Here is a 12336-nt window from a genome sequence, read left to right on the forward strand (position 1 = left end):
CACGCCATTAACATCCCTAGACATATCTAGCATTTCCATGCTGCTGGGCCTGCCAATCAGCAGGAGGCTGCACGTACACTGACATCTGGCCATAGCTAGGTACAGAGCTCATTATAGGGTATTGCGCACCAGAGCCCATTGTACCGAAAAGGTATTATTAACTGCGGCAGGACGAACTGCGCTACATAGGCGTTAATAACCATTCCTTATTGCTGCTAACCAATCCACTATATTATTTTATACGGTATCGTTTCTATTAAGTTAACAGCTTAGTACTACAAGAGGCTGACAAGAATATTATAAGAGACTGACAAGAGTATTACAAGAGATTGACAAGAATATCGCTAGAGGTCGAGTCGAAGTAAATTAATCGAAGAGTCTATATAATTACGACGCTCCAACCCCGGGTTGTATATGTAAGCTGAGGCTTTAGCGATCTTCAACTCTTCCATCTCTATTACAGACTGGTAGAGGGAGCTGCTGGGTAATCGGAGGGGTAGTTCGTCATGATTATCGGGATAGGAGCCTGGTAGGCGACGAGTGGCTACCTGGAGTATTAACAGATGTTAGTAGGTAGACTTTTAGGCCGAGGCGGGTTAACTTCCAATTGCTGAAGATTGTCTTGAATTTGTTACCAGAATTGTTGATCTCCTTCCGGCTGTCTGTCTCTCTTCCAGCGCCTTCTGCCTGAGCTCAATCTACCCAAGACCCTGAACCCAGTGTATGTAAACTAAGACCCAAGCTTCCACACCACCACCCCAGCACCCGGGATCATATTGCCACCCTTGTCCCCAATGATCACGTTGCCCCCCTTGACCTCAGGCCGCACCGCATCCTCAACACCGTAGTTGAAAGCCCAAAGCAGCCCGCCCCGCCGCAGCAAGCGAACCGAATTGCCCAAGTCATTGTCCCTGCCCGCCGCACGACCCGTAAGATCGCGGACACCGGCCTCCGCCGCCAGGTCGCCCAGGTACGCCACGAGCAGGTCGACGGGCGGGTTGAAAGCGAGATAGTGCATCCCGTCGTTTGCGCAAGCCGCCGGCTTGCCGCTGCCCCGGTGGCGCGACGTGTACATGACGGTCGCGTTGCTCGTCTTGTCCTTGTCACCGCGCGCGCACTCGATCCACTCCTCGCGCGCCGTGATGTTGTACTTCACGCCGCTATACGCCACACCGCTGCGCGCAAACTTCGGCGGAGTTTCGACGCGGTTTACGCGCATGGGCAGGCGGCGGCTGAGCGTGGTGTTGTCGCCCGGGTTAAGGCCCGGGACGGTGGCGAAGTCGGCCGTTTTGGAGCCCGTGTGGGGGCCGAAGACGACGGGGCCGGCGAAGGAACCCAGCGCGGCGTCGAAGGCGGCGGGGATGATGGGCAGGCTGGGGACCACGGCCATCTTGTAGCCGTCGAGCGACTGGTGCGGGTCGATGATGTCGACCGAGAGGCCCAGACGCCGCAGCGCCGAGTAGAAGGCGTACACCAGGTCCGTGTACTTAAGCGCCACGTTCTTGTAGGACGCCGACTTGGGGTCCCAGGACCCGCTGTAGGGCTCGATCGCCCAGACCCAGTTGGCCGTGTAGTCGAAGACGAGCGCGACGTCGGCCTGCGGCTCGGAGCCGTTGACCTCGGCGCGGAGGAGGGGCAGGTCCTCGTTAGCCAGGATCTGCTGCTCGACGAAGCCCTGGTCCGCGGCGTCGTCGGCGGTGAAGAGGGCCGACAGCGTCTGCTCCTGGGCGAAGGGCGCCTGGCGCCAGCGGAAGTAGTTGACCAGGTCGCCCGAGGCGGCGAACAGCTCGTGCGTCCAGAGCCGCACCATGCCCGCGAGCGGCGAGACGCGGTACGGGTTCCAGTTGAGCACGCCCGGCTCCATCTCCATGACGCCAAAGGGCCCCGCGTTCCGGCCGTAGGCGGCGCCCGCGACGCCCCGGTACAGGGCGTCGTGCAGGGCCTGGTAGTCGGGCAGGCCCTGGCGCAGGCTGTCGGCCTGCTCGTCCTCGGAAAGCCAGTCGAAGGCGAAGACGCCCGCGAGGGCGTACTGGTCGAACGTGGCCAGGTCGATGCCCACCTCGCGCGCGAACTTGTGGTGGTCGAACTCGGCGAAGAGCATCATGAAGTTGTGCGTGATGGCCTTGTCGGGCGAGTGCCGGCGCAGGACCTCGGCCTGCTCCTTGGCGAACTCGATGACCATGTCGGAACTAAAGGTATACCAGTCCAGCGTGTGGGCCTCGTTGGTGGTGTAGACCTCGAGGAACGGCGGCTGCACGGCTTCGAAGCCGACGTACTGGGAGGACCAGAAGACGCGGCCCTGGCGGGCGTTCATGCTCTCGATGGAGCCGTACTTGTCCTGAAGCCAGGTGCGGAACCGCGCGATGGCGTCGTGGTCGTAGCTGACGGTGGTTCCGTGGCAGCCGAACTCGTTGTCCAGCTGCCACGCGACGACGCGGGGGTCGGCGCCGTAGCGCGCCGCCAGCTTGGTGGTGATGCCCCGGCTGAGGCGGCGGTAATCGAACGACGAGAAGCTGTAGTGGCGCCGCGAGCCGAACTGCAGCGTGGCGTTCGTGACGTCCACGAAGTCGATGGCGTACTTCTCCGTCGCCCAGTTGGGCGGGGTTGCCGTGGGCGTGCCGATGATGGCTTTCAGGCCGTATTTCCCGCACAGCTCCAGCGTCTTGTCGAGCAGGGTGAAGTTGTACTGGCCCTCGGCGGGTTCGAGAATGGCCCAGTCGAACTCATTGACACGGATGTAGGAAATATTGGCGTCGCGCATACGGGCCATGTCGGGTTCCCACATGGACTCTGGCCATTGCGAGGGGTAGTAGTCCACGGCGAGATGCAAGCCGCTGGGCCAACGGTCAAGGGAGGGCCCAACATGTGTGGTGTTGACCTGGCGAGAGCGTCCAGTTGCGGCACTAAGGACGCCCTGCACTAAAAGTGCCCCCGTATGGAGAGCTTGAAGCATCCTCATTGAGGCGAGTTAACAGCAGATACTACCAAGCGGCAACAGGTCACAGGGCTGACCGTGACATTGGATGAAAGGTTGATGAACGAAGCAGGCCGCTTGAAAGAGTCAACTCGTTATTTATCGATTTTCCTGCCCCGGAGATCAGTCCGAACCCCTCACGACTTCTCATGGTTCCACCTCATCAGGTTGGCCTTGGCTGGCAGTCCTGCAGGACCTCGCAGAGCGGAGAGGATCAAAGCAAGATCTTCTGTTTCTTGCAGGACAGACCCGGCGAAATGGCGTGAACGAGAACGGAAACGGGCAGGTTTAGTGGACTTGGACTTGGAGTCCCCATCGTGACCCCAACACTCCCCGCAAAAGCGAACGTGGGCTTGGGGTATTGCATGTCCAAAACCCTCCTCCACTGCCAGAATCTGAATCTCCCGATCAATGGGCAGATACGAGACTGTGAATAGTTACTCGCACATCATCTCATCAATTGGTGGACCATAGTAAGCAATGCGACGTAAGCGATGGCCCCCAATAACCAGCTGAAACACCATTGCGCTGAGAGCCCACGGCATTGGCTCACTGTCGACTCACCTGGGGCCAGTGGAAGAGGGGTTTGCTGGCCCTGAGTGGTCGCTTTCCTCGGGCAGATTAGCGATCCCTGCCCGTCGCTGCTGCAACGCAATTACAGGCTTCTACAAAAAGCTGCACGAACTCCCACCTCATGCCACCTTCAGGCCGCCCGCCGTTGAGCTGATCGGAATAAATGGCGCTTCCTCGCGACTGCTTTCTGAAAGCCGCCCCCCGCGCCGACCAGTACTTTTCTCAAAGGGCAGCCAGCCAGTGAGGGCGCCACTCGTCAATTTTTGAATGATCGAGGAGAGGCGGAAACTGGGGAAATCGGCAGCAGCCACAGACGAAATGGGGAGAGACGCTCCCACCAAAGCGTCTCGTCGCCCGCACCGGCTGCCCGTGAACCAGCGCCGACACAAAGTCGCGCCAGAGAACCGGAAACGGGTGTCCACCGCGTAGGTTACCTGACGACGACCGAGACTTCTGCTCGGGGTAAAACTGACACACCATCGTGGGGTCCAGGTGCAACAGCTGCAACATCCGGCGCATCAAATGCACGGGCGAACACCCCTGCCAGCCGTGCCACAGCAGCGCCCGCGACTGCGAGTACCCGGAGACGGTCGACAAGATCTACGTTCCGCGCGCGGACTGGGACGAGCTGGTGGCCCGGTGCGCGCGGCTGGAGACATGTCTCGAGCACGCCGTCCCGGATGCGACACGGCGGCGCGACCTGATGGGTCGCGTCAGCGCCGGCAGCAGCAGCAGCAGCCCGAGGGACCTAGAAGTTTCGCAAGGCCATGCCCTCGAGGATTCGTCTCCCCCTCGAGAAGAGGGAAGTGTTCCAAGCGGTGAAAAAGAACCAACCTGCTATCTAGGTCCCACCTCCGGCGCCGCATTTCTCGCCCAAGTCAAGGATTTCATGGCCGATGCTTTTACGTCGGGTTTGACGGGCGACTGCCCTACAGATACCATAACGTTACTCGACTCGCTTGGTCGCTACCAGGCACACGACATGCCACCACACAGATCGCTACAGCCAGCGGGTGGACCACAATCGAATGAGCTAAAAGCGCTGTTGGCGGAGTTGAAACATTTCACGCAAGACGGACACGACGACTCTTCTTTCGGTGGCATCTTTTATTGGGGCAACATCAACCCCTCGCTTCTAGATTTCGGCCCCCTCGACACGCAGCCTGATAGTCTACGGAATCGCCGCGAGATCGCATTCATTCACGCCGCCCTTGCCGCGGCATGTGCTGGACACCCCATTAGGTACGAAGACTAATGCATATAGGGCCGAAGCGTTTTTCGAGAGAGCCAAGGCACTCATGGGGAATCTACTGGATACAGCCAGGTCCTCCTCGCTTGATCTCCCACTGTTGGTCCTGCTGGCTGTCTATCTGATCGAGGCCAACAGGGCCGATGCCGCGTACATGTACGTCAGCTCCGGCTTGCACATCGCCATCGCACACGGCGCGCACCAAGGGTTCGTCGACGACGAATACGAAAAGCGCGCCTTTTGGGCCCTGTACGCCCTCGACCGGTGGCTGAGTGGCTTTTTGGGCCGGCCGCCAACACTCGCCGACGAGGCGATCCACCTTCCGCTCCCTGTAGATACCCAGTAGGTTATCCAGTCGTCGCTTGAGACACGTTACGCAAAAAGACTGATGGCGTTGCAGTGGTCTTCCTAAACCAACGGGCCTGGTTGCCCACGTCAAGCTGGCCAAGATCGCGGGCCATATTGTGCGTCACGCCTGTCAGACCTCTTCCCGTGACGGCAGCACACCAAACGATGCGAGCTATGTCGAAACGACTCTGAGGATGCTTCAAAAGTGGTCAGCCACACTGCCGGCGGAACTACGGCTGGCCAACTTCCACCTGGGCTCCAGCAGGGCAGCCTGCGAGCTCCGAATGGAGCATAACCAGGTAATGGCATCGCCCCCAAACCTTCATAGAAGATCAAACCGGGCTAACGATTTCTCGTCTCTCCTCTCTCGCGCATCAGCTCGTCATCCTGACGACAAGACCCAGCTTCCTCGAGGTCATGAAGAAAGCCGTCGCGGCGCGCATCGACCGACGCACATTTCACCGGCCCACCTTGGCGCAGTCTACGACGCATGTATGGCCATGCCTCGACGCGGCGAGAGAGAACCTGAAGCTGGCCAAGTGGATTTGCAACTCCAAGTCGTCGTCCCGGAAGCTGCTCGCCCCAATTCTGCACCATATTTTCGATGCGGCCATTATCGTGCTTCTCAATGGACTCCTCACCGAGCCCGCCAATGGCGAAGATACTAGCGACATCTCCTTCGCCATCGGCTGTCTCGACACCGAAACCGACAGCAGCAGCAACTATCCCAGGGACTGCGCGCGCGTTCTCCGCGACATGGAGACGCTTATAAGGCGTATGGTCGACGGCGGCTTTGGCGGTGTCCTAGATATTTCTGCTACGGCTTCTCGTACTGACCTAGGAGTGCCAAAACGAAACACGTCGGCCGCCCAGGCACCGACCACGGCCATCTATGACGTCGGCTTTATTCTCAATCCCGAGATCCCCCTCGAGACCCCGGCTCCGGCTCCGGCCCATGCGGCAGCCACGGCGGCGTCTCATGCCCTGTTCACCGAGATCTCGTCCTGGATGAGCAGCGAGGAGCACCATGTCTATGATGGCTACCCTAGGTTTTAGTGTGCCTTGAGGTCCAGCCGTACCTGCTATCTCTAGTCTACTGCCTTGTCCTTGCGGTCGACGCTTACACCCAAAAAGGCTTGGTCGACAATTTGCTCGCAATACGAACTACGCTAGATTCATGATAAAGGTACCGCGTACAGCCCATGGATTTGGTTGAAACGATTTCCTCGATTACGAGCTGATAGTATCTATCGACACCGCCCTCCAGCCCGCACATTACTACCATGATCACGTCCTCGAGCTAACATTGGTAGCCGTCACCGACCCCCTGAGTCCTTGAACGCATGATGGGGGACCCAAAGCTGAGCCTCTTCGTCGTCATTCTGGAGCGCCAGGTGATAGCGGTTCCCGGGGTCAGGGGCGACAGGGAACATCTCATGCGACAACGCCGCGTCTTGAGGGGCCAGGTTGTTGCGGCGCTTGAGCATCTGGCGCTCGGCGTTGCGCTGCTCGACGGTGTCGACGGTTCGGCCCTGCTCGTCGCCGTCGCCGCCGCCGCTGCTCCGCTTCCCGTGCGACGAGATCAGGGCGGGGAAGTACCGCGTGAAGAACGGGCGCAGCGCGGGCACCGAGGCGCAGACGATGCCGGCGTTCACCTCGAGGAAGCACAGGATCATGTCCGGCACCGCGTCCCAGTCGTAGTCCTCGCTCGCTTCCAGGGTGGGGATGTAGCTGACGCGGTAGATGGCGACGACGCAGACACTGTACGGAATCCCGGGGTTTCAAGGATCAGCCATTTATAATCCGGGCAGGAGCGCGCGCCCGAATCGGTTTCTACGGGTGCAAGGAAGAACAGAGGAGCATGTCAAACTCACAATAGCCCGGTCGCGAACGTGAGCACCAGCAAGACCTTCTGCCGCGTGGGGATCTGCAGCGGAATCACGATGGGGACGGGCAGCAGCAAGATGGCGACGTCCATGACAATATTCAAGCAGCTCACGGCGATGTATCCGGGGTAAGAGCCGTCGCAGCCGCCGTCGACGTCGCTCAGCGTCTCGTCGACGATGCCGCGCAGCGGGCGGCAGCCCAGGGATTCGACCAGCATCGCCGTCAGCGAGTAGGCCGCCACCACGAAGACGCCGCCGTACGCCGCGGCCCGCACCCACGTCTGCGGCGCCAGCCGCGTGTAGAAGACGAGCATCGACATCTTGGCGAAGCTCACGCTGAGGATGAAGGTCAGGTAGGAGAGGAGGCCGTACTGCATATCGAGACGGAAAACGTTAGAGGATAGCGCGCGTGGAGCGGAGAGCATGGGGAGCAGAGGGAGGGGACTTACGAGGCGCTCGCCGATGTGATAGGTGCTCTGAAGGATGTCCCACACGTGGTACGTGAGGCCGTGGTCGATGTCTGCCATGTCATTTATTAGCTCTATACGTACATTTGATTCCCGACGTCAAGGCCGGAGTCGGGACGGGGATGCGACCTACCTTTCTTGACGAAAATGGTCATCAGAATTGACATGGCCATAGCCACAGTCACGAGCCCTGTTCCCAAAGATGTCAGTCAGCAACCTCTTCTTGGTCTGGCAAAGAAAGAGAGCAGCAGAACCAAGCTACGTACAGTCATCCGGATTCAACCCCGTCTTGACGACGCGGACGCGCGTGTATAGGCGCAGGGACACGGCGACGCCCGCGATGAGCAGGGTGGTGATGCCGGCGGCCATGAGCTGGCCCTGCCGCGTCGGCGGGTTGACGGGCGTCCGCACCTGGCCCGGGGGCACGTCGGCATAGTACGCCGGCTCGGTGTCCATGGGTTGTTGAAGTTACATGCCCGATGAGTTAAGTCAGGCACTGGGTCAAATCAGTCGGGTTGTGGTGGGCTCGTGTTTTGTGTGGAAATGACGGGTCGATCCTTCCTGTTTCTCGGAGATGATGGTGGTGGGCTGCGCTCTCTGGTATGTCGCCAAGAGGGAGGGGAGAGGGTAGACAATCAACTTGACAAGTGCTTATGCGGGATTGATATGGTCGCCAATGCAGGGACTTAATAATGCCACAGCAGGTAGGCGATCACAATCAATTGATTGCCTGCCGATAACGACGGCAAGGAACAGCCTGGCTGCGCTGCCGGTAGAAATGGCACCCGAGGGAGGGAGGGAGGGGAGGAAACGAGATGCAATTTGTTGACTGCGAAGGCAAATGCCAATGCCATCCCGGCTGATGTGACACGACAGGACGGCTTCTCCTGTCTTGTGCGCTGGTACACGGCATAGATTGAGGGATGCGTCACCTCGGCCAGCCTGTTCTGCCTGGGAGCGTTACAATCTGTTGGGTCTCCCAATCAATCAGATCAGTCTGCCCATCAGCTACCTGCCAGTGTGCCACCGCTTCTGTTGTTCAGTGAGAGAGACACTGGAAAAGCGCCGCTCATCCCGATGCGCTGTTCGTGTGTCCCTCCCGGCCGTACACACAATGTGCGCCCAGCGGAAGGATCGAACCACTGGATGACGGCGTGCATGTCTTGACGTCGCCTCCGTCGATGTGAAGATAAGCCTTTCAGTATCCATACCCGACTGCCGACCCTACTGCTGTACGTGCAACCTATCAACTGCGTCTACGTGCGTGTAGGGTACGGCCGGCCGGGGATGCATATGGATTGAGGGGATTGCTCAGCCACAGCCACCCCGCCCAATTCTGGCCCTTCTTCAGTGCATCTTTGCCCTGGGCAACTATGCATGTCAATTAACGCCCCCTGGTGGCTTCGATGATTAGTGCTCTCTGCAACTGTTAGCGAACGCTCGCTGTTGGACGAGATCGTCTTCGTGATACGTGCTTACTCACCAATTCGGCTGACGGAACTTACCACCTACTTCAGTCGTAGGTGTATGCCAAAAGAGGTGTTCTCATCTCTGACTTCTTCATACGGGTTCGAACGAAGGACTCCGCTTCGTCGCACACTCTTAGCGCCCCAACACGACTAGCTACTTTCCTCATGGAATATCATGACGTAGCTGCCATCTTACCACAACTCTATCAACGCCGCAAGTAATAGACGAGTAGTCTATCGCTGTTGTGGGATTTAGTTGATCTCAGGGTCCGATCTAGCTGGTCGAGGGCGCAGCATCGCCTCAGATTGAGTGCCAATCAGACATCTCTTCCATACCCCATGGCCGTGGGTTATTCGTCGGCATAGCGAACCGCATGGCAGGTATATTATATAACATCCATACTTTGTAGATGCGATACCACAAAGCACATTGCATAAAAAGCTAGGATAACATTCTTTGAAAATACTCGCGTGTCGTCGGTCATTTGCGACATCTTCAGGTGGATCGAAAGGAGAGCCCAGACTTGGGCCGGGATGCAACTCTGGGTATGGGTGCTGATACCCGACTGGCTGGTAGATGACGATTCTGCATGTACAGCATTAACAACTCAGCTTTCTACCATATTGCAGCCGCAAAGGCACTTTCACCTGAAGAAAGCAATCTCCTTCTCAGGCACGGGACATTCAGCCTCATTTGGACTACGTGGGCTTGTTGCTGGGATTCAGGGGCTTTGGCTGGGAGCTTGCCACATGCCAGAAAATGATATTTCAATAGGAACCGTCTGCCCCAAATCGTATGCTAATACCCATTAGATATATTGCTCTATTCATTTACAGTCTTCACCGCGAGTCTCGAAACAACGCCATCGAAGTCTGCAATAATGAAAAAAGAGTGCGTGCTTTACGGCCTGGCCTCGGCCATCATGCCCTTGAACGCCGTCGTAGCAGCCCAGATACTTGGCGCCGACGACGAAAACTCGAATCTGGCGGCAGCAGCCCCCAATGGCTCCCTCTACGACACCGTCGCCGGCAAGGCATCCTACACGGGCGGCAACCTCGCCGGCGGCAAGTGCATGCTGTCGACCTAACAGCTGCCCGCCGGCCTCTTCGGCACCGCGCTGTCGGCCCAGGTCTGGGACGCGTCGTACCACTGCGGCGAGTGCGTCGAGGTGTCCAACGCCAAGGGCAAGACCGTGACGGTCATGGTGAGTACTCCAGAAGCGGACGGGACTCCCCAGGGCAAGGCAACGCAGCACCATGAACACCCGCGCCTGCTTGTCCCGTCAGGATCCTCACTCACTGCCGGACCAACGAACGCTGACACGTCCCGATCCCCCCTCTCCCCCCAGGTCGTCGATGTGTGCACCCCCTGCGAGCCGACGCGGCTCAACCTCTTCCAGCCCGCCTTCGCCGAGCTGGCCGACCCGTCGCGCGGCGTCATCGACGCGACGTGGACGTACGTGCCCTGCGGGTTCCGCAACACGCCACTGCGTCTGTGCAACAAGACGGGCGCGTCGGCCTGGTGGTTCAGCATGCAGGTGGTCGGCGCCGACGTGCCCGTCGCGTCGCTCGAGGTCAGCGTCGACGGCGGCCGGACGTGGAGGCCCACCCGGCGCCAGGAGTACAACTTCTTCGAGGAGCCCGCCGGGTTCGGCAGCGACACGGTCAGCGTCCGCGTCACGGGCGAGACGGGCGGGAGCGTGGTCGTGCACGGGGTGGGGGTGGAATCGGAGCTGGAGGTCACGGCGGGGGGCAATGTTTGAGGTGAGAAGGGGGACGGTTCTCGTTCAACTAGCTTATGGGACGTAATGTTTAGGAAGAAACAGTTTCATATTCGGTTGTGGTATATCAATCTACTCATAATGAAGGTTACGGCTCCCAAATGGAGCCTCACGCCCAAACTCTCCCATTGCTCATTCAAGTCGTCTACTCGTTTATACCCGCAATTCGTAGCTCCTACTCGCGTCCCCTTCTTATAAGAATTTCATCCAAGTCGACGTCCTTCCTAGTGGTAAGACTTGCGGACGACGCCGACGGTGGTCCAAGCCTTCTGGACCGTCTTGGCGGCGTCGTCGCCGAAGAGCTCGGCGGCCTTGTCGACGGTCAGGTCGGCGAACTGCTGGAAGGTGCAGCGGGCGGGCACCTGGTGCGAGTTCATCGTCTCCCACCAGATGCGGCCGGCCTTCTCCCAGCTGTAGCCGCCGAAGTCGACCGAGGCCAGGTAGAAGGCGCGGTTGGGGATGCCCGAGTACAGGTGCACGCCGCCGTTGTCCTGCGCCGTCGGCTTGTACTGCGCGAAGTTGTCGGGCTGCGGGTCCTTGCCGAAGCGCGGGTCGTCGTACGCCGTGCCGGGCGCCTTCATGCTGCGCAGCGCCGTGCCCTTGACGTCGGGCAGCAGGCAGCCCTCGCCGATCAGCCAGTCGGCCTTGTCGGCCGTCTCGTCCTCGACGCGCTGCTTGACCATGATGCCGAACACGTCCGAGACGTGCTCGTTGAGCGCGCCGGCCTGGTCCTGGTAGTCGAGCGGCGACGTGTGCTCCGTGACGGCGTGCGTCAGCTCGTGGCCGATGACGTCGACGCAGGCGGTGAAGTTGTGCAGGAAGTCGTGGCCGTCGCCGAAGACCATCTGGGCGATCTGCGGGTCCCAGAAGGCGTTCTCGTACTGCTGGCCGAAGTGCACCGAGCTGATGACGTGCATGTTGTTGTTGTCGATGCTCTTCCAGTTGAAGATCTTGGCGTAGAAGTCCAGCACGTTGCCGACGTTGTCGTAGGCCTCGTTGACGGCCTTGTCGCTCACGGCATTCTGCCCCTCGACGCGGATCTGCTTTCCGGGCAGCTGCGACTCGTCCTCGGTGCCCTGGGCGTCGTAGACGGCCCGGTAGACGGTCTCGGCGGGCTTGGCCTTGCCCTTGCCCTTGCCGGCCAGCGTCTGCTGCTCGGCCGAGTCATCGTCGACGCGGAGGCCCTGGGTTTGCTGGACCTTGGCGTGGACACTCTGGAGATGCGCCAGGTCTCGCTTGGCACACTCGCGGGTCTTCTCGTCGACGTCCTCGGACTCGGAGATGGCCTTGAGCATGGCATCAGGGACGATGTTGCGGCGCACGGGCTCCGCACCATGGAATCCTCGTGGGACGGTCAAGGCAGCGAAACGCTCCTTCCTCTTCGTGCAATAGTGGCCGTTAAAGTTGAGGGCGTTGCGAGCAGACGTGCGAAGACGCTCCTCGTTCTTATCGCTCTCGGCAATGCCGCTCAGCAGATAAGGAGGGACGACGCAGCAAATGTGATTAGTGGCCATGTTTGTTAAATGGCTAAGTAAGAAACGATAAGAATGGATTCGACTGAAATCTTTTCTTCTTCTGTTTTTCAATAG

The 12336-nt window shown here is 59.3% G+C and overlaps 5 protein-coding genes across 5 annotated transcripts; 2 read left to right on the forward strand and 3 right to left on the reverse strand.

The window, feature by feature from the left end:
• Positions 1-730: 730 nt before the first annotated feature.
• On the reverse strand, positions 731-2959 carry PG998_013082 (uncharacterized protein; the record flags this gene model as incomplete). The annotated part of the gene is made up of 1 exon (XM_066879898.1): positions 731-2959. One exon carries the CDS (start codon positions 2957-2959, stop codon positions 731-733), a length of 2229 nt encoding a protein of 742 aa, XP_066724037.1.
• Positions 2960-3865: 906 nt separating this feature from the next.
• On the forward strand, positions 3866-6200 carry PG998_013083 (uncharacterized protein; the record flags this gene model as incomplete). Its single annotated transcript, XM_066879899.1, has 5 exons — positions 3866-3972; positions 4040-4789; positions 4812-5138; positions 5197-5443; positions 5523-6200. The coding sequence occupies 5 exons, from the start codon at positions 3866-3868 to the stop codon at positions 6198-6200; spliced, it is 2109 nt and encodes a 702-aa protein (XP_066724038.1).
• Positions 6201-6460: 260 nt separating this feature from the next.
• Positions 6461-7953, reverse strand: PG998_013084 (uncharacterized protein; the record flags this gene model as incomplete). Its single annotated transcript, XM_066879900.1, has 5 exons — positions 6461-6905; positions 7019-7401; positions 7480-7550; positions 7631-7687; positions 7764-7953. The coding sequence occupies 5 exons, from the start codon at positions 7951-7953 to the stop codon at positions 6461-6463; spliced, it is 1146 nt and encodes a 381-aa protein (XP_066724039.1).
• A 1936-nt stretch (positions 7954-9889) lies between these two features.
• On the forward strand, positions 9890-10729 carry PG998_013085 (RlpA-like double-psi beta-barrel-protein domain-containing protein-containing protein; the record flags this gene model as incomplete). Its single annotated transcript, XM_066879901.1, has 2 exons — positions 9890-9988; positions 10058-10729. 2 exons carry the CDS (start codon positions 9890-9892, stop codon positions 10727-10729), a joined length of 771 nt encoding a protein of 256 aa, XP_066724040.1.
• A 242-nt stretch (positions 10730-10971) lies between these two features.
• PG998_013086 (metalloprotease) lies at positions 10972-12261 on the reverse strand (the record flags this gene model as incomplete). The annotated part of the gene is made up of 1 exon (XM_066879902.1): positions 10972-12261. One exon carries the CDS (start codon positions 12259-12261, stop codon positions 10972-10974), a length of 1290 nt encoding a protein of 429 aa, XP_066724041.1.
• Positions 12262-12336: the final 75 nt, after the last annotated feature.

Source organism: Apiospora kogelbergensis (genome assembly GCF_038363985.1).
Source record: "Apiospora kogelbergensis strain CBS 113332 chromosome Unknown utg000009l_segment0_segment0, whole genome shotgun sequence".
NCBI lineage: Eukaryota > Fungi > Ascomycota > Sordariomycetes > Amphisphaeriales > Apiosporaceae > Apiospora > Apiospora kogelbergensis.